This window comes from Diabrotica undecimpunctata, chromosome 1 (genome assembly GCF_040954645.1).
Source record: "Diabrotica undecimpunctata isolate CICGRU chromosome 1, icDiaUnde3, whole genome shotgun sequence".
Classification (NCBI taxonomy): Eukaryota; Metazoa; Arthropoda; class Insecta; order Coleoptera; family Chrysomelidae; genus Diabrotica; species Diabrotica undecimpunctata.
The window spans coordinates 18,698,919-18,722,237 of NC_092803.1; the positions used below are offsets into that span (position 1 = coordinate 18,698,919).

The 23,319-nt window shown below is 32.6% G+C and overlaps 1 protein-coding gene across 1 annotated transcript in view; it reads left to right on the forward strand.

The window, feature by feature from the left end:
• LOC140437924 (carbonic anhydrase-related protein 10-like) overlaps positions 1-23,319 on the forward strand; it is a 907,307-nt gene that overhangs the window by 841,244 nt on the left and 42,744 nt on the right. Inside the window, exon 8 of the mRNA XM_072527712.1 lies at positions 2,077-2,208. Within this exon, the coding sequence (XP_072383813.1) occupies positions 2,077-2,208 (132 nt within the window). The remainder of the gene's footprint in view (positions 1-2,076; positions 2,209-23,319) is intronic.

The following is a 23,319-nucleotide window of genomic DNA, read 5'->3' on the forward strand; positions in this document are numbered from 1 at the left end:
CGAAATTAAAAGAGGTAGACCTTCCCTGCAGCCTGCAAAATAAAATTTAATATCCTCTTGCACTGAGACCAGATTGAGCCACTTCACAGGATTCAGTTGCTCGTTGGCTCAAACTTATCACGAAGGGTAGGTGTAGATATTGTACCTCTGAATTTATTGTTACCAAATCTTCGTAGACTTTAAACAAGCTTACGATTCTGTTAGCAGAGAAGCATTGTGGGAGACCATTGTGGAAATGGGAGTATCTGGAAAGCTGGTAAGATTAGCACAGGTGAGCACAAATAGCGCTTCCGCACGGATCAGAATTGGCAGCACCACGTCGGAGGAATTCCTCATTCACACCGGGCTTAGACAAGGAGATCCTCTTGCCCCTCTACTATTTAATTTTGCACTGGAACATGTGGTAAGGAAAGCTCAACCACAACTGACAAACGGATTTGCCGCCCAAGGATCAAAAATACTATTGGCGTTTGCGGATAACGTGGACACAATTGCACAATCCACCAGAGAAGCAACAGAAGTTTTCACCCTATTCGAAAACGGAGCCAAGGAAGTTGGTCTGAAGGTCAACGAGGACAAGACCAAGTACATGGTGGTCACGGTCACGAAGAACCCAAGACCAAGGGTTAGACAAAACGTAACAATCAATGAATACAACTTTGAAGTCGTCAAAGAATTCAAGTACCTGGGAGCGATCATAACATCTGAAAATAAATATGAAAAGGACGTGGCAGCCAGGATCATTGCAGGAAACAGGGCATATTACTCATTAATGACCGTACTCAAATCAAAAATACTCTCAATACCAGCAAAAATAAGAGTGTACAAGACAATAATTCGTCCCACAATAACGTACGAAAGCGAGACATGGACTCTGAACCAGCGGGGAACGACAAAATTACTGGTACTGGAAATAAAGATACTGCAGACTATCTATGGGCCTTGCAGAGAAGAGACAACAGGAGAATGGAGAAGAAGACACAATGATAAACTTCAGACAGTATATGGAGATAAAAACATAGTACTCTACATTAAAGCAAACCGAATAAGATGGGCGGACCACGTACTAAGATCGAGTGACGAAAGATTCCTGAATGCCACATTCTGGGAAAGGCCCGATGGCAGAAGGTCAGTTGGTCAGCCCAAGAAAGAGATGGAAGAACGCAGTAGCCAGTGATCTACGCAAAATGGGAATACAGCAATGGGAAATAGCTACTCAGGATCGACAACAATGGAGGGAAATAGTAAATACGGCCAAGACTCACATAGAGTTGTAGAGCCAAATGATGATGATGAATTTACTATTATAGCATGCAGTAAATGCGACATACGACTATGTTTGACTAAAAGTAAAAATTGTTTTTATATTTTCCACAATGAAGCATAAACGTTTTGGTTACTCAGGGTTCAGTTCTAATATTTTTGGCAGCATTTTATATATTCTTCTTAGATACTTTCATTTTGCAGGTTTGATTGTTAATTTTTTATTCTAAATAAACATAAAATATTTGATCATCTGATTTCTACATTTTGAAATACTTTCCCAGATACAGAGTTAAGCAGTTGTCGTGTTTTATGATTGCTCTTGGATATATTGATATGTTTAGATGTTTTTTAGTTAGCAACCCAGGAGGTTCTTTCATTTTCGAGATCTCACTTTTGTCAATCTTTTTTTTTTCCTATTACATGTCGAATATTTGTATTCTAATTTCCATATCATCCGACAAATTCCACGCCTAAACACCCTACAACAAATCAGCGTAAAATGTCGTAACAAGAGAGTAAATATATTGGGAAATGCCTTATTTCTCTTGCTTTAATTGAATTTATTTTTACAGCTATAAAGAATTCGCGAACATTTTATAGACAAAATTTGAAATATTTTTCAGAAACTTCAGAATTACATTTCATTACCTTGCTACTTTATTACCAACTTTTCATTAATATACTATATAAAAAAAATTATTTAAAAACTGCAGAAATTGACCAGCCTATCGGTATTTTTCCATAGGCGACTGAAATTTCTCGGCTCGGTGTGCAAATTTTCATTTTTACTCAAAGCAATGTTTGTTTCAGTTGTACCAACTACGCAAATTAATGCAGGGTTCGGAGGAGGCCCCGAAGGCACCCCTGGGAAATAACGCCCGTCCTGTACAACCTCTACACCAAAGAACTATTCGGACAAATATTAACTTCAGAAACTCCGAGGTAAGTACTTTTCTTTTTGTTTGTTACTTTTATTACTTCTTGTATATTGTCATGTGAGAAGGGGCGAAAGGGGACAAAGTCCTACGCAATCACCGGAACGTTAAGGTTATTTGTTGGGCCTTTATGTAAACTTCATCGGCGGAAATGGAGATGGTGACTCTAAAAGTTATTTTGCGGGTAATATAGGGGACGCCGCTTGAGACAGGAATATAATTTCTTAATGCTAAATGAGGCTATGAGAGCAAGAGTGGGCTAACCCCAAACATTGAATAAGGGATTTACATGAACCAAGAATATGTGTTTTTTTGATATTTTATAAAATTAAAAGATGATGCCAAAAGGTAGTCATTGTTTACAAATCATTAACTAATAACAAAAAATTCAAAGATCTTGCAGTATATTTAACAAAAATATTAAAATTTTAGCTTTTTTTGTGGATTAGACCGTTTTTGCATCAGCGTGCCCTTAAAAATTGTAATAGGAATGTGGATTAGACCTAGAGTACAATACAATTATCACTGTTGAAAATATGCTTTATTAAAAAACAAAGTAACAAAAATACTTAATTTTCATCGTTAATGAACTCTTGTGTAAAATCCATGATGTATTGGAGGTATAAATGAAAGTAATTCCAAAATATCTTTTTTTTTGCTTCGGTTATTGGACGTCCTTAGGGATAAAGATAATCTAGCTGAAGTATTTCCCTGGATGTCCTTTTTTGTCATCTATTGAGTAAAAGAGAACATCTACATTATTGCTGTATTTGTAGTAAATTGTAAATGGATTTGTTTTCTTGTATTGCAACCACTGATTCTGTAACCATTGGACTATTGATTTTTGTGTATCAAGTTTGCGATTTGTTATCAACTTCTTAATAGAATAAAAATCGTCTTCTGTCATCTTAATTACCGTAAAATGTACTTTCTTTCGTGCATGTGCTATTACCTTTATCCAGTTGTCAGGTACGTAGATATCTTTAAAAAAAATTTTTTTGCTTACTAATTACTCCGAAATCTTGGTCACGCAAGGTGACCATATAAGAAATTCTTACCTTGGGCAAGGTAAGAATGTCCGCTGACTAAAAACTTATGATCAATATTTTCCACCACAATATCAGGATGTGACAAAATAAAATCGCAAAGGACAGCCATTTTAATGTTATGGTTCTGCCCTCCGCATTGACCGGAATATAGTATTACATTTTTTGTCGTAACAACATTTTTAAAATAATGCAGTAAACAGGATCCTATTTTTTGAGGTCCTCGTGATGCTTGTGTCTCGTTCCAAACATACATATGAGCATTATTAGTAGCCAAATTATGGACTCCTAAGCCGTAAGTCCACAACTGGCGTTTATAGTAAGAAATTCCAGTGCTGATAACTGATGTGGGCAATGTTCGCATCAAGTCAAATGCAATCACTGTAATTTCTTCAGGAATTTGTGTTGCATACTCTGCATCTTATTTCATACCACATCTAGCACAGTCTGCTTTTCGTTGGTGAACCTCTAGTGTTACTTCAAATTCACGTTTTTCTGCTTGCACTGTTGATAACTTTATTTTATTGTTATACAAATCACATTTTTTGCCTGAATCCGTAATTGGTGCATGGAATCCAATATTAAATTTTGTATTAAATATTACTGATGGAGGATGGTTAGCCCACTCCTGCATTCTTTTACGTATTTATGTATTGAACAATTTTGGTCTATTCCACAACTTCGTGAGTTAGCCCATTCGTGTTTTCAAATTTTTGTTATTTTCTATAATGCAAATTCACCTTACTGGCGAGATTTATGTTATAATATACGAATATGTTGGTTAGACCGGTTTTGCTTTAAAACTTTAGGTCGTTAGAAGTGATTTCAATATATAACTCAATTATCAACAAAATGTGGTTAGCCCACTCTTGCTCTCATAGCCTCAAATATGAAAACTAAAGTAAAAATATTTAGAGCAATAATACAATTCTTGCTTTTTAGTTACAAATTTTAACAATTTAATCTTGAAAGATATTTATAAAACAGATTATTATACGTGTTTTGTTTGCTCCTAACGCCACTTGGTAACGTATTAACAAAGCATATGTTGTTTACTTCTGACAGACCTGTCAACGTCAGAGAAAATATTAAATTAATTATAAAATATTAATAAATATTATTTTATAGTAAATTAAATTATAGTCCAAGATCCCAGAGTGATTAGACATAACTTATTTTCACACAGATGAAACCTTAGAGTCTCAGTAGCGTCTCGCGTGCTTTGAATACCTGCGTATTTATGAAACTTGCTGAGTGACACCTGGGCAGGTACCAGGTGAGAAAGGTAACTAAAAATAAGAGCTATTTAACTTAAATTTATATAACTGATTTTTATACATATTTTGTAGAATATTATTTTAAAAATACTGTAATAAGTGTCAGACACTTGTCATGGACCAGACCTTTTGTCAGACGCTTTAAAGCTCCACTAAAATTAAATGAACTTTACTTACTTTTACATGTCTGATTTTTAAATATGTTATTATTGGAACTATAATAAAGTTATATTTAATCAGTCAGACAAATTAGAATGACCAAATATCCGTCAAACACAAGAATTAGTTAACCAGAAGTATGAGCGCGAGAGTGCTGTGCGTATGAGTCTCAGAGTAAAAAATTCAAATACATTAAGAATACTTACTGTTTTCGATCCAATTAAATATTTTTGCATCTCTATTATAATATAATGAACTCTAGCATTAAGATAAATATTAAAGTAAATTAATGTATTGAATATATTTGGGATAATTAATTAAATCGGAGCAATTTAGTTTCATAAGAAATTATATTTACTTTATTGTAAAAAAGATACTAGTTAGGATAATTAAAAAAAAAATAATTTTTGTAAAAAATCTTCAACTGGGATTGATTGAAACAAACATTTTTCTATATTTTAATCATCATATTCATTGTCGCAATTATTACAATTTTCATCATTCAACCAATCATGATGCTGCTCATTCATCATCTTCATCATTATCAGTTATGTTGTTGCTGGCTGGTTCTTCTGCAAAAATAGTTCAAAGAATTAAAAAGCAAAAAATCACAAACATAATAAATTCTAAACCTGAAATTAAAGTATAATACCTGAAGTTTGAAGAAATTCACTAACGTTTGCTGGTAATTGGTCACCATCAAACCAATGAAAGTGATATTGGTTTTCTTCTAATCTCTACCCATTGTGTTCAGGAGTTAAAATGGTTGGTTGTTTTGCATTTGCATTCTTCCATATATGTAATTAGCACGGCGGAATTGTTAGAATAACTCACTTTAGCATGGTGGTAAACTGCTAGCATCAAAATTTTTGAAATTTTTGCGATCGAATTCTTCGTTAATATTAGATACGCATATATCGTAACATAATTATTGCAATGTCAGTATCAGAGCATCTAATAACAAAATTTGCTTTAACGTCTACATTACAAATATAAAAAACAATTTTAGTGTCAGCTTCTTCATGTTCAAGACACGATAAATTGTCATCAACATTCGATAAAACTTTATTATTATCAACGATGTAAGAATGACATTGTTTAGAATTAATTAACATCCGTTTATTCCTAATAAATGACACCATTTCATCAGATGCCTAGTGTTGAATAAAAAAATCAACGAGGGCCTGTTTGAAATTGATATTTTTGAGTTCTTGCGAAAAATCTGACGATCTAACTTGATCGGAGCCAGAAATGTTGAAATCAAATGGAATAGACTCATGACGAAGGCCTCTTTCGTAGCCTTTGATCTAAGGAGAGAAATATTGATCAAAAATAACGAAGAGTGTAACAGATTGTGAGTTAAAGAAGGAGAACCAAGTTATAGACGTTTCACTCACTCTGAAATGCAAGCACAGCACTCTCGCGCTCATACTTTTGGTTAACTAATTTTTGTGTTTGAGGGATATTTGGTCATTCTAATTTATCTGACTGATTAAATATAACTTTATTATAGTTCCATTAATAACATATTTAAAAATCAGACATGTAAAAGTAAGTAAAGTTTATTTAATTTTAGTGGAGCTTTAAAGCGTCTGACAAAAGTTCTGGTCCATGACAAGTGTCTGACACTTATTACAGTATTTTTAAAATAATATTCTACAAAATATGTATAAAAATTAGTTATGTAAATTTAAGTTAAATAGCTCTTATTTTTAGTTACCTTTCTCACCTGGTACCTGCCCAGGTGTCACTCAGCAAGTTTCATAAATACGCAGGTATTCAAAGCACGCGAGACGCTACTGAGACTCAAAGGTTTCATCTGTGTGAAAATAAGTTACGTCTGATCGCTCTGGGATCTTACTCTATTATTATATAAAGTAAGATGTTTAAAAATAATAATTATTGTATTTATATGAAATTATTTTAAAACAAATGATTCAATATTGTTATGAATAGGATGACATTTATTACTTTTAAATTTTGACAGTCGTTACGAATCAAATCTTTAATTGACAAATATTCTTTTAGTTTTTTACTTATTATTTAATTTCTGTATTTTGTTAGTTATTCTTTATGTAGTGTTTAATTTAAACCTGCTTAGAATAAACATATGATGACTGTTAACGAATCAGTAACAAGAACATTAGCCCACTCATTAATATCCCAATCGAGATGTTCTCGTGCGAACCTTAAACGTGCCATACGGTGTGCCAAGGTTAACAGTAAAGTAATAGCAGGCCTTCTGGCTCTGATTCCACATTCTCTTAACCTATTTCTAACCGAAATGACACTTATTCGAACATTACGGACTGTGGAAGATCATTTCGCAGTTGCCTAGCTGTAACATTACGTTTACGCAAAGTCTGTAGACGTAAATAACGGTCATCTGCTGGGTTCGTGCACCTGGGACGTTCTGCAACTGGTCTTCTTGTATAACCTCCAGTTTCTCTGTACTTTTTTAAAGCTCTTGAAACGTTGGATCGGTGGATTCCCATAACGTTAGCAACATATTTCTGCGATCTTCCATCTACAACTAAAACTACGATTTGAGCTGCTTGTTCTGACGTTCTCTTTACAGAGGAGAAAAATACAACTTCCTACGACTTATAATGGAAGGGAAAGTGGAAGGAAGAAGAGGTCCAGGAAGAAAATGCTCCTGGTTGAAGAATGTAAGAGACTGGACAGGCATGGACACACATTCGAGATACTAAGAACAGCTCAAGATAGAGAGCAATTTGCTGTAGGTATAGCCAACCTTCAGTAATGGAGAAGGCACCTTAAGAAGAAGTTCTGACGTTAAATTAATCTTTTTTTTTGTAAGAATGCACCTCTTTATTGAAAAATTAAGCCGACGTAGTGCACAGATCTATAAAGTCTAAATAAATGTATGAAAAGCAGAGAAGAGTAGTTAAAGAAACAAAAAAAATGCTAAGACACAATAGGAAGGAAGGAAGAGTCTGCACATAAAATGGAGGGCGACAGCAGAGACTATATAGAACTCTTAAAAATTTAAGAAATTAAATCAGATATTAGAGTTAAAGTAAAGAAGATACCACAAGGTTTGTTGATGAAGACGAAATCGGCAAGCTAACAGTCACAGCAGGGCATATAATGAAAAGGTGGTACAAACGTTTCAAATAAGTGTTAAATGTAGATAAATGTATTGACGAACGAAGAAAAACCAATCTCAAGACAACTACAAATATTTAAAAAGATTTAAATGATGAGATAACATCGATAAGCCAAAGAGTCGATAAGCAGAATAAGAGCAGAATAACACTATTAAATAAGATTACAAATTTAGCATGGAAAAACAACCTTATAACAAAACCTCGAATACTTTACACCCCTATATATCTAATGCAAGACTAATGGAGAAGATACTCACGTTTATTTCATCACATAAGGCATAAGATATGTGTGATCAGTGAAGATATGTGACAAATCCGGAAGGAGAAGTCGGTTGTTTAAAAACTTCTTTCTTTTGATCTTCTTTGTAATAGAACTGTGTCTGATCCATAGATATTTATAATTCACATTTATTGATTTCATGATTTGGGAAAAGAAAAGAAAAGAACTGTTGGAAAAGAAAAAAGTAAAAAATAGAGATATACACTTGGCATTTGTGGACCTGAGAAAGGCGTATGACTCTGTACCAGGGTCGGAACTATGGGAGGCAATGTACAAATTAGAAATACAGACGGAACTCATAGAAGCTACAAAGGCTCTGTATAAAGAAAATAAAGTGTCCATTAAAATGGGAACAAGAATCATAGAAGACTTCACCACAAGAAAAGGGCTCCTGCAGGGTTGTTCTACATCTCCAACCCTATTCAAAATATACTTAGAGAAAGCCTTGACTACATGGAAAAGAAAATGCGAAGGCATGGGAGTACCGGTACGGAACGAATACCTATATACGTTAAGTTTTGCAGACGATCAAGTAGTGATTGCACAAGACCAAGACGACCTCAGCTACATGATGAAGAAACTACAAGAAGAATATACCAAGGCTGGCCTAGATATTAACCTAGCGAAAACAGAGTACCTACCTACAAGTGAAGAAGACATAGAAGATCTACAGATTGATGACAACGTAACAATCAAAGGAAAGGATAAATTCAAATACCTGAGGTTTAATATCACGAAAAAGGCAACAACAGAGGAAGAAATTACACAAAGATTAGGACAAACAAGAACAGCAATCCGACAACTTAACTCAGTATGGTGGGATAGACACCTAAATATGAAGACAAAAACGCAGATTTATAAAACATTAGTGCGAAGTATTATGACATATGGGGCTGAAAATTGGATCATAAACAAGAAAAACAGCAGTAAGATAGTAGCAACAGAGATGGAATGCCTGCGAAGATGCTGCAGAGTAACGAGAATGGATAGGAGAAGTAATGACAAAATAAAGCAAAGAACATCAATAGAAACAGACATACTAACATATATAGAACAAAAAAGACTGAAGAAAAGTGGTATGGACATGTAAGAAGAACTAGCGACAGCAGATGGATAAAGAGAATAACCGAATGGAGCCCCATAGAAAGAAGGAAAAGAGGACGACCCCGAAAATCCTAGAGGAACGAAGTAGACGACGCCATGAGTAAGAGAGGACTAAACGATGGAGAATGGAACAACAGAGAGAGATGGAAACGGTTGAACGAGAGAAGGCAGTGAATACTGTAGAATCCCTAAATATATATATGATTTGGGACTGAAAACCCCTTTAATATGGAATAAATAATTGGGTAATTGGGTCTTTTCTTGAAATAACCCTAAGGGCGCCCCTGGTATCCGAACAAAGTTTGGTTAAAAGTAGATTCGTCGCCGGAAGCGAGGGAACAAGCATTCTGTTAATGTCATTTGAACGCGGGGTCATTGAAGCATTCCTCGAAGAAAGGAAATAAGCAATTGACTTTTCAAATCGGCAGTTATTTAGCTGGAAACTGCTAAATTCCATTCTCGACTCGAGCGAAAAACCTTTAAATGTTAACCGAGTTGTTAACGCATGGTCTGAACGGATGTTTTGAATTTAAATGATTTTTTTGAGTCGGTTGTCTCTGGTGAATACTAATAGTCTCTGATGATCTTGATTCTTGGACCGTCAGTCGACGAAACGCTTTCTTATTGTACGTAGACTCACCGGCGTCGGCGGTACGCAATTATACGAGCGGTCCAAAGGCGTTAATGTTCTTAGAGTATTTTTTTGACTTTCTTATGTCTGTCTGTAGTAATATAATATTGCCAAAGTGTTCTTGGGTTTATTTTTTCATATTGTAACAATATAACACATATACAGATAACAATTATAAAAAGAAATGAAAAGGATGGAAATACCAGCAAAGTTAATAAGACTGACTAGAACGATAATCAAAGACTTCTCAGCAAAACTAAATACAACCGAAGGAGATACAAATGGCATCAATATACACGTGGCGTAAGACAAGATGATAGTCAAGTAATGGCGCTATTTAATATCATTCTAGAAGAATTAATCAGAGACGCACACCTGAAAAATCAACTCTTTAAAGTTCAACACAAATCATAGGATACGTGGACGAACTAACATTGGAAGCGCATGATAAACAAAAGCTAGAAGAAACACTTCTAACGTTGATAAGAGGAGCAAAGTACAGAGGACTAATAATCAATCAGAACAAAACAAAATTTTTAATAAGTACAAGAAACGATGTAAACAGAATAACAGAGATAAAAATCGGTGAAAAAATACTTGGGGGTATTAGTAGACGGCAAAAATTGAAGGAGTGCAGAAATAAGCGAAAGGATTAAAGGATGGAACCGGGTGTATTGAATATGTCACTTACTGCTTAACAACAAAAACCTGAGCAAAAAGACAAAGACACAAATATATAAAGCAGCAATTAGACCGGTAACTTGTACTTAGAAGAAATATTTAAGGAAACTCTAATGGAGACAATAAAAGGTATTATTGTTAATGGCGTAACCGTAAACAATATTGGATATGTCGTCGATACCTTATTAGTACTGGCGAATTGCGAAGAAGACCTTCAAAATCTAATGAACAAAATAAAATAAACATGTGATCAGTATGGATTAAGCACATCCAGACTGTGTAGTTCCATTGAAAGAAGGTTCATTTGTTGTGAAAAGAACTCACAAGTCCTTCTCGAAACAACCCATCGACTTGACACTTGAGCAGGCAACTAATGTGACGCTGCTAATAAATTAACAGGTATTAGCCATTTAATTAATTCGATTTCAGCTCTTCAACGATGGTGTAAAAGTCATAGTATCAGATCAACTATTATCAGTCACATCATGAATCGAGCAGAACTACGAAAAAATCAAGATGTTACTGCTGATCTAGAGAAAAGTAGAATCAAAAAGCAAGGTGCACAAATACAAAATTTTATAAATATATTTTGTTTTACGAAAAATGGTTGAGTGCTTAATGGTTACCTGAGTTGATCCTATTGTGTATACAAGAGTCTCTCAATAAACTACCGAAGTACACAGGGTGGCACTTCAGAAAGTTTGTTATTTAATATATTTCATTGGTAGCTGTGTAATACACGATTATAAAAATTTATTAAATTATTTCATATGGTATTTTCAGGTTGTTCAAGTGAATATACTTGATAATTGAACAATTTTTAACATGAACAAAGTAGTTTTTTTTGTTCTACGTGAATAATTGTAGTATATGGATCTAAATTCCGAAAGGTACTTTCCTTCACACTTTTTACAGGCTTAGGACTGTCAGCAAAAAACTGGGGTGTTTAAAAGTTTTTGCTCTTCCTAATCGTTATCTTCTATATCGTTAAAAATGTACAGTAATAATAGTTCTATTTACAGTATATACATACAAACGAATACATAATGTACAAAAAATAGATGAATTGAAAAAAAAAATATAGAAAAATATATACAAGTTAATATTTACAAAAAAAAATATCCAAAATAACCAAAATATATTTATGAATTCCTAAATACCTAATTCTGTTTCGCTGTCGCTATCCTCTTCAAGATTAATAACAAATGGTTTAATTATGTGTTTCAAAGTATCATATGAATTTTCTTCGTTCATTACATGGCGTACTGAATTTTTCCAACTTTCTGGGGAGATATCATCAACACATTTCCTTATTAATTCGACTACACTACCACTTAAAGTCGGAGAAACATTTTGTGACCTAACATTTGACTTTAGTTGTAACATTGTAAAATTGTTTTCCCTTTGTTTGATGGAGCTTTTGTTTGACACCTGTTGGAAGAATCGGACCATCCTTTGGATGGTGTTTCATGAGTGTCAAACCATATCTCGTCCAGATAAATTATTGGTCGATCTTCTGTACGGTACTTTCTTATGGAAGTTATATATTCAGTACGCCACTTTTGTAAACGATGGGACTCCATAAGCACTTGCCTTTTGTCAATTGTACGATATCTGAAGCCCATTTTAGACAAAATCCTCCAAAGACTAATGCGGCTACAGTTTATTTGTGTATCATCATTAGTAAGCCGTTGTTTTAAAGCATCTAATATAGGTATCCGTTCCTAAATTGTGTAAATTTTTCGTCTTATTAAGTCCTTATCACTTTCGTCAATACATTTGGTAGAACCGGCATCCGTACGCTTTCTTCCTGACTTAATGGGATTTGATGTAATTCTTTTCACTGTGGTTAGAGGTATTTTCGTTAAATCAGATATTTCAATGGCAGCAGTATTAGCAGTAAGTCCTCTTGTAAGTAAAGAACTATATTGTTTTTACAATTTCTCTAGCGTCAGCAGATAAATGCTTTTTCTTTGCTAGAACACTGGAGAAAGCACCATCAATGTTTTTCCACGGACGCCCCATAATGCTGTTTTATAGGTATAAATAGGTATAATACTGGTAACACTTGTAACACTTTCAACTAAATGAAACAGAATGTATATTTAAAAATTTCTCATCGGTTTTATATACTTCTACAAATTATACAGAATAGAGAAAACCTGTATAATTATTCCAGGAAATACTTAACGATCAACAAATGTATTGTGGTCATTAAAAAATCAACCATTGATAGTAAAACTCACTGTTAAAATGTTTACAACCTTATGAAATAAAATGTATTCTAATCGTTTTTATGATTTTATACGATTTTTTAATCGTTTTTATATTACCAGGAATTTATTATACAAACAAGATAACGACACTCCACAGTAGCTTCAATTTTACCTGAATACTTACCTGCTCAACTAATGTTGACTAAGCTGGGGTACTTGTGGTCGGGTTTTATTGCAATCATTAAGCACTCAACCATTTTTCGTGAAATAAACTATACCTAATATTAAACATTTGCATCCATCTTCAGAAGAACTTAATAGTAATTTTTTATATAACGATTCGACGGGTCAAGCTGTTAATGAGAATGTTGAACCTTTTTTACTGAACTTAAAAAAAATAGGTCAACAACGAGAACAGTTCATAATAGCGTGTTACCTACACTACAACTTGGTACTTTCATCGCTTTCCACAAACTTTGTCACTTGATTTTATGGCCAAAGACAATTTCTTTTTAATTATTATGACTTTTATTTAATTTATTTAAATCTTTTTTGGCTTCTTCAACTGCTGCCATATTACAAAGTTGATAGAATATTAATATTAACTCATCCCAGAAGAGGTGATTAATATAAATGAATTTTTAGACAGAAATTCCACTTTAAATAGAGAAAAGATATAAAAAAAATATAATTCCACTTGTAAAACTGACATGATAGAACTAAAAAATCAGAATTGCCAACAGACAAATAAGGTATGTCTATTGGCAATTCTCATATATGGTTAAACTAATTACAGAGTTTAGAATCGAAACAACTTAAAATTAAAGAATAAAGATTAGACATAATATTTAGTAGATAGAGTTGAGTGCCAACTATTTGTATAATATAAATAGTGAGATAAAACAGAATGTTAACAAATAATTATTTATAGAAAAATAAGAAACATGTGACGTTTAAAACCTTACAATATATTAGATTTTCCTGTATACTATATCTTAAATTAACTCCAATTATGTCCTAAAGTAATAAAAATAAAACTATTTCTACTTTGTACGCTTTTGTCTCTTATATCTAAAAAATTTTAAATAACAAAAATAAAGCAAAAAATAACGTAAATTGTTACAAATTGGGAAAATTTATACCGCTATATTTTTCTGTGTTTTTATATAAAAATACATATACATAATAAAAACCCAGCCATCGTTGGCCCTTGTAACAGGCATACATTCGCGTCCGCTTTAAATATACCGTCCATGGAACAATGGTGGAGTATAAACAAGACGGAAATGAGAAGTATTCTCCAACACCGGTTGGTCGGCTGGATTTGGATCAACCATAACCCATATATAGCCGCTATATGGACTCGTGAACCCCTAAACACGTGAATATATTCATCCAACTTCAGCACAGGAAATTGGAAACCAGACAATACAAATTTTGCGTTCGCACTAGTCGGGATTTGTGGATTTTCTATGTAAATTTTAATTAATGTCTTCAAATATTTACAGAACGGTACACATTTATTTTCAGACAACGATAATACAGTAATCGGTGCCGGAATGTGAAAAAAAAAACGCACTTTTTTAATTCCAGGCAAGAAATTCCTGAATATCGCTTCGAAAATATCGCTTCGAAATTAATAAAATGATTTAAACTATATACATATATATATATATATATATATATATATATATATATATATATATATATATATATATATATATATATATATATATATATATATATATATATATCTATGCAGGAGTACGACCGTCCAAATTCAATGAGTAAGTTCCAAAAGAACTAAATCTTTTGGTCACGAGGATATCGATCAAAGGAGAACGAGTTACGAGTGGTGAGTGAAGAATGATCAGGTGTAAAACAAACACTCCATTCTCCTGGTAACCGTGATCAAAATATTAAAATGGTGGCGTTAAAATAGTAGCTAAATGTTCATATGTAGTAGCATTCATGTAAAACAACGAGAAAAAATTTTACTTTAAAAGTAAAAGAAATGAATAAAAACTACTAAGAAGCACTATAAAAACCCGTCACATTACACGTAAAAAAACTTTTAACAGTAAAGTGTAGAGATAAAAACAAAAAATTTACAAAACACACCGGCACAGAGCTGTTGCTATACCAAAGTTAACATTTAAAAAAGATTTTATACTTCACTTTAGGGCGCATCTCAAAATTAAAGACTTCTCGAAAAGGAATTATTTTCGAACCTTCCTCTTTCAGTTGCCCTTACTTCAATTCATAAACATTGGGATATTATCCAGCCCTTATCCCCAATCTCTTGGGAAGTCTTTTCTGATTTGCTGAAATTTGTTTTTGAGACAAATTATTTAATTTTTAATAATCAATTTTATCTCCAAATCTTTGGTACTTCCATGGGGTCCTCAATTTCCCCGATTTTAGTTAATGTTGTCCTTGATGATTTAGTCGAAAATTGGCTTCACAGTTTGACTTTTCATATTCCTTTTGTGAAAGGTTCGAAAATAATTCCTTTTCGAGAACTCTTTAATTTTGAGATGCGCCCTAAAGTGAAGTATAAAATCTTTTTTAAATGTTAACTTTGTTATAACAACAGCTCTGTGCCGGTGTGTTTTGTAAATTTTTTGTTTTTATCTCTACACTTTACTGTTAAAAGTTTTTTTACGTGCAATGAGACGGGTTTTTATAGTGCTTCGTAGTAGTTTTTATTCATTTCTTTCACTTTTAAAGCAAAATTTTTTCTCGTTGTTTTACATGAATGATACTACATATGAACATTTAGCTACTATTTTAACGCCACCATTTTAATATTTTGACCACGGTTACCAGGAGAATGGTGTGTTTGTTTTACACCTGATCATTCTTCACTCACCACTCGTAAGTTCTTTTTCCATGTTTTATATTCTTGCCTACCACCATTGTATTGTTTTAGATTAAACTGATGAAGCTTGTAAATACAATAAGCGAATCGTCTTTAAATATAGGAATGGAACTGTGATTTCCTTTTATTATTTCTCCTTTGACCGATATCCTCGTGACCAAAAGATTTAGTTCTTTTGGAACTTACTCATTGTATATATATATATACAGGTATGTACCTCGGAGGGATACAACACTATGTCCATTTTTTTCAATTTTGACATTTTTTTTTTTCACTAATAATCAACTTTTATCACTTTATTCAAAGGATTAGAGCACACTAAGTCTTAAACCATTTGCTAATTGAAATAGTGACTTTTAAAAGAATACCAAGTCCATTTTCATTTAGAGGTGTAGAACACCATATGGACTTAATGTTTTATTCCTCTACGCATGTAAATTACCCTTGCACATAGTGTTGCATTTCTCTATGATAACAGGTACACAGTTAGTGATCTAATAATAGTACTTTTGTCATTTACGGTGTGTTAACATTTGTTTGTTACTAATAATAAGAATAATGTACCATAATTCTCGTGGGAGAAAGATTTTTGTAGTACGGAAAAGTTCTGCAAATTCTTCTACTGCATTTACAAATAAGCTACTTTTTTCTCATTATTTTTAAATTATTAAAAAACACAACCTCAAAAAGTTAATTTAGTGATTTAGTACCAACCTTAGACTAGCAATATTATAAAATATATTCTACAACCAATATTGTAAGCCTAGTTTTATTTCAGAATCAAATAATACACCAAGCAATAATGTTTTAAATGAAGAGCATAATATAAGATTGAGTTTTGATGAAGTAATAACAATAACAGATTTGATGAAGAAGATGAGTCTTATATAGACAAAAGTTATGATGAACAACTCATGGTGAAAATGAAATCGAATCTGCATTATTGAAATGGGCAGATACCGTCATTCCTGGCAGTGAGATAGAAGTAGTAAATGATACTATGGTCGATACGGCCAGAATAAAAATATAAGCATTATTATGCGTTTCTCTTGGATACTTAATAAGTACAGTAAAACCTCCCTTAACCGAAACCTTTTTAACCGAAACATCGTTTAACCGAAACGGCTGACAGTTTCAATAATTTCGTCAATTAAAAATAAATGTTTGTCGCAAAACGTAAACAATTCCGTTAATTTCACTCACCAATTGGTGTCTATGTGTGTTGGGAAATCGCAAAAACCAAGAGCTCTAAAAGATATCTCCGAAAAGGCATTTTAAGGTATAGAAGCCAAAAAAGTTCATTGATGTCGACCACTTTATTTTTAGAATAGTTTGAAAATGAATTCGTCTCAAGTGTAAAATCCTTTTTAAAATCAAAAAACCTTCTCATCAAAGCATTGTTGCTTGTTGACAATGCGCCCTCACCATCAAAATCTACAAAATGGTGACAATTGTCAGATTTTTGCCACCGAATATCACAAGCTTAATCCAGCCGTTGGACCAGGGAGTCATAGACATTCAAGAGACATTATAGAGAAGCATTCTTAAGACATCTGTTATTACAGGAGAATTAATCCAAAAGTGTTCCCGAAATTCTCAAATCTTTAACAATAAAACATTTTTATTGGTGAGCTGAGTCGTGGGCCAAGATCAAATCTTCAACTTTGGAAAAACGCTGGAACAAACTTTTTGATAAGATTTTGATTGACGATGATTGAAGAAGAAAATGGTAAGAAAACGACAGAAGAAATTAAACCTTTTATTAAAAATTTGCCGGGACATGACGAAATTAACTAAAAAGAGATACGTGACTGGTTAGCAGCTGATGACTCAGAACGTGAATTCATCGACCAGGACATCATTGATATGGTTCCTTATCAAGACAACCTGAGCATATCAGATGACGAAGATGACGACCCAAGAGGCAACAGGCAGCACAAGACCGTCGACAAGATTTTCAATGCTTTAGAGGAAAGAATTTTATACAGTAGGCCTAATTAGTTAGGGACACGACTAGATTCTTAATTTTTGTTGTCATTACATAAAGTTTTGTCCTTTTCAGATTGCTTTACGTTTCGTCGAACAATCGAATGAGGCAAACTCATGACGTTCTGCAAATTAACGATGAAGGGAGAGAGAAACATCGTTGTCAAACGAAAACACAAAAAAAATAGCAGATTTCTTTAAAAAACCATGTTAAACTTGTTCATTTTCCTTAATTTTATTACTTTATTTTGGATTTATTTATTAGAAAACATTACGAAATCTACTCATAGTATTTTTTAATACCAATACTTTGATCAAGAATATTATAAAAAACAATGTTATTTTTAACCGAAATTCTTGTTATCCGAAACGGCTTCCCCCCCAATTATTTCGGTTAACGGAGGTTTTACTGTATTCTCAAATAAAAAATCACCACTTAGAAGAGGATGATTTGAGTCTCGGTAGAATATCAGTTCGATTTTCAACAATATCTTCAGGATTTGTTGTTTCGTTAAAAGAAAATCAGTAACCAAAATGTTTATGATAGAAATAATTTAATAAAATAGAGTTGCCATATAACTATACTAGCAAAGTACACACAAATACTCACAATCCAATGTGATTACTGTTTGATATGGTTATACTTTACTAACATAAACAACTTTTCTAATAAAAAACACAGCTATAAGGATTCGAAAAAATATATAAGAAAACAAACTACAAACTACTATGTATAATTACCAAAGTAAATCTCTGAGAAATATCTGTAACGAAATTAATAAAAAGTAAATTATATCAACAGAATGGAAATTCCTATTAACGAAACTCACATTATATTAGAAAATACAACTAAACAATGCAAATATTTTAATTAATGTACAAATCATAGAACAACTACTGTTTCTATTTTCCTTTTTTACCTAGTTTACACATTTTAAAGACAGCTTCGTTATCTACTAATCACAAAAAGCAGTAATTTTAGACGTCCAACCTTCAAAATATTTTTTGAACCAAATACTTGCAAAGAATCACATACTTGGATTTAATTAGTTGACAACAAAACATATAGGAAGCATTATAGACGATATCATGAAGTAATTGGTCAAGTAAATAACCAATTACCTGCTGTAAATTGACTTATTTAAATGAAATGTGTGGATCATTTAATGAATCATCATCACTCAGAAGTTTCTACTAAAGGATCACACCCACATGGAGGCGGACACTGTCCATGCGCTGATAAGAGAAAAAACTTAACAGAATTTCTATTTTAATGCCCTAGGACTGTCAGCATTTAGTCAGACAAAACTCAATGAAATATATCGTACATAATATGGAACTAGAAGATTTTAAAAATTTTAAAATCTTCTAGTAATACATAAATCTAATAAAATAAAAGTTAAAAAATTATGTAGATATAATAATTATACGGGTAGCTTCTGAAGGGAGAATATCTATTGTTTTAATACTATTAAAAAAATAAGAAAAAATAATTTTAAATATCTCAAATTAGATGGTTTATTTAACAATTTAATTATTTAAATAATATATAATCCTAATTTACGCAAAAATGCATATGAATTAAAAACAGATAACTTGAAATCCATAAACAAAAACCAGAGATACAGTTAACAGCTCCTTCTCCTCCCACCGCTCTCACGAGATATCTTTCAGATAACCCAAATAAGATCTCTTAATTATTATAAACAAAGCTGCTATTAATTAAAAAAAATCTAATTTCGTCCCAAAATGTCCTAAGTCAATATTTTTTCTTTTAAATTTGTAAAAAAATCAAGTATGAAAAAATAATTTTCTTGCTGGCAATGTTTAAAAAGTTATTCGAATTGTTTATAAGCAAAAAATCAAAATGTTTTTACAAAATTGTTTTCCAATATTTAAAATTATTTTTCCTCATTTTTTTTTTAATACTAATAATAGAATAAATCTTCTTTTTTCAGCAGCTGCTCATATAATTATTATAACTACATAATTTTCTGACTTACATTGTTGCAAAAAAAATTTAATTTGGGATAAATAAATTGACTAACCTTTAAACTAGTTGAACATTTGAAATAATTTGAATAGTTGAACAAGACTTGACATTTTGATCACGTGAAATTAAATTCCTTTCCTCAGAGTGTAGCATTTGAAATTTATTGGAATCCCCTCGTATATGTGGTAATTGAAATCCCCTTATATATGCATTATAATAACGAAGAATTTTTTCAATGTTTCTTAGTTCGTATCCTTCAGTTTAAAACCCATATAATCTTTCGTTCTTTCTTTAGGTCGCCGCCGCCGATAATGAATCATTTTATTGTTTATTTATGTCACAGGCGCAAATTCTTCGATATTTCTTTGTTCAAACCGCCCGATATTGCGTTTTCAAATTAATTTACGTCTTAATTTCCGTTGTGTTTAGTTTATACGCTAAGTGCTTTGTTTGTTCTAACTTATGCGAGCAATTTTTAAAGATAATTTCGTCACTTTCGTTGGAGCCGCGGTGAAGAGCGGCCAACGTCATGTCCAAATTCAATTTAAATTTGTAGTTTTCTGTTTTTGTCCCTTTTCAGGGAAATCTTCGTCTTACGTTATGAAAATCAATTTTAGTAGCAGTTAATCGTCTAATTCCACCTGTTCCGGTTGTTTAAGAGGCAGAGTCATAAGTTTTGTGCTCAGTGCCGGCTTCGGCCTCAAATGGTCGATCCAATTTGCAGTGTGAGATCCAGTCCCTTTTGTTCGTGTGTTCGTGTCCAGGATTCAACTCCATCTACGTCAGATTTTCGTTCCAGATTATGGAAATGGTTTCCCTTTGTTCCAGAGTTTCGTTCTTGCAGTTTCAGTCCAGAGATGTAACAAGTTTCAGAGTTATGTACGAAATAGTGAAATCCAGGTAACATTTTTTTGTGTAAATTTAAAGTAAAGCAGACATTTTTAAAAAAAAAGTAATAATTGCTTTCATACAAAAAAGAATTTGTAAGATTTAAAGTAGTAAATTTTATGGTTTGACTTTCGCTGTCAATTTATTTGTTCAGTTTTTTTTTTAATTTAATGTTAATTTATGACAGCCCGTTTTAGCATTTTTGATTTGTTTTGTTTTCTTTAAAAGAAAGGTTAGCTTACATGTAAATTTTGTAAGTTTTTGTAGTATCTTCAACTCCTGGAAATTGTAAACAGATGACACATGTAAGTCTTTTTTGTATTTTTGTATTTTGCAGCTATTGTCATTATAATTTTGTATTGTCTTTTTTGAGCGTTCTTGTATTCTTTATGTTTTGTAACTGTTTGTGGTGACACAAAAATAAACGTTAAATTTTGTTTCTTAACATTTGTTTATTTTTTTTAACTAACCCTTTTTTTGAGTTTAATTTGAAAAAGATTTTGAATGTTTTGCATTTCTGATAATTATATCTCCAGTTACAACTAGCTGGTTGTAATAGGTATAATTAGGCACCTCAAGTGGCGCCCTATATTAAATTTCTTGAGATGTTTCCTGTTTTGTTTTGTTTTTGTTTGTCCCAAAAGATTTATGACCCTTTATTTCATTTTTCTGTAGTTGCCCCAATCCAAACCCTCTTGTCTTTTACTTATCCACGACCTCAGCTCTCCTACCAAAGCCTGAGTGCCCGTTCGCACAAGTAGCGTTTATTTAGCTTACTCTATCTCCACCCCCATAGTTTCTATTCCCCAATTTTCTACCCCTAATAGTAATACCCCTATGGTAGGCAAAATATATCGTTACAAGAGGATACAGTGCCAAATCTTATAGGACCATGGAACTGTTAAAGATAGTCTTTCGATATAAGTAAGCAGACTTCACGGCGGTGATTCCGTATATGTTTCGGTTTTATCAGGTTGTACTTAGATAAAAATGAAGAGTAACCGATCGATACTACCCATTTAATAACGAGAGAATGTTTACACAACAACTATTATGAATAAAAGAGTTTTTTTACACAGAGCGCGACTCTAGCGAAAGCTCGAACACAGTTCATTCCATTTTTTTTTTGAGAGAGTGTCACAAAATACACGTTGCTTCACGATCGAAAGCCCAACTACTACTCGCATTTGCGATTAATTATTTTTGACTTAATATACTTTACGTACGACCATATCTAAGGGTTGGACACACCGGCGACAATGTGTTCATAAAACAAGCTCATTGGTACTTTAAGCTGAATATTTTTTTCGGCGAGAAATACAGTCTGTCACAAAGATTAAAGCCGATATTTACAAAAACAAAAAAAACTAATATTAATACAACGTCTTAATTACACAACACATGCTTTAAAAACTCACACAACTGACACTAGTCATTGCAAACCAGTGACGTTGCGCACTAGCTCCCTTTTATTTTATCTTTGATACCTAGCGTTTTTAACAGCTGGCAACGTAGCTGTAGCGTTGTTGCTTATTAAGCATTTGGCATACAAATTAAATGCAAGGCCAGAATCGCTCATTGTCGAAGAGAGTTGGGCGGGGTTTTTTTAAACATATAGAAACTATATCATATCTTAAATCCATGCACAATTAGATAATATGAAATTATAATTTATTATTGGACGCCACCCCTGGTTTATCCTCGAAGGGGACGGGCAAAAAAAAAATTAAGATTTATAGAAGGTTTACAAGAAAACTATACTTTATTATTTCTTAGTAATGAACAAAAAGAAAACATTAAAAGTTATGTCATCCCAAAAGGATACCAAAATACCATTTTATGTTTACATTACCATAAACAAAAAAACTTTGTATCGTATTAAATTAAGAATTAGTTCCAAATTTCGAAATTTGTTTACATTCAAAATAATATAGTTATTTATCAACTAGGAATAATAGAGAAATTAAACCTTTAAATAAAATTAAAACACTTCACTATATTTTCATTCTTTGAGTTCATAATTATTTCTCGTTTTCTTGATAGAAGATATAATAAAAATTGGTACAACCTGAATTATCCAATAGCTGATAACTATGAAGAAAAAGGATATGCTCTGTTTCTTTTCACTATTTAATCAGTCAACCAAATGAAACCATTGGTACGATTCCATCCTGTATCAATCCACCACACCATTATAGATAAAAGGGTTTAGGCACACCATAAAGAGATACTGCTACTGGACCAGAATTTGGAATAACTCCATACCAATATTATCTTGAGACATGTATTAGAGAAATATCAGCATTCTAGCCTCTCCAATAAGGGTCTAAAAATAAATATCTATCTGAATATATGGACAAGAAAAGGATTTTCTCGGCTTACGTCTACAGGGCCCACTTCGGAAACACGTATTAACGGTTGGACGTTTTAAGAGAAAAAGAGAGAGACGCTATACTTACCGCTGTGAATCTGGGCGTGACTGACAAGTTAATGAACGTGCTCATCTACCGGATATATTTGGAAATTCCAGAAGAATCCTTGGGTCGGCTACAAGTACTCGGCAGATAGATGGGGTTAGTAGTTTTATTTAAAAAAAATAATCGAATTTATAATCAATTTTCTCAAACTTTTGAAATGGTTGCAAGTCTAATATTATCATATTAAAAAAATAATTAGCTTTAATTTGATATACAAAAGCATGCATATACGTCATGAGCAGTGTATTAAATTTAAAAAAAAACGGATGGGGCAGTCCAGTGGGACTGCCGGTAGAAGTTATACTTCTATACACGCGTTCGTCGTTACAAATTTATATGGGAGTCAATCTGCACAATCATTACATGTA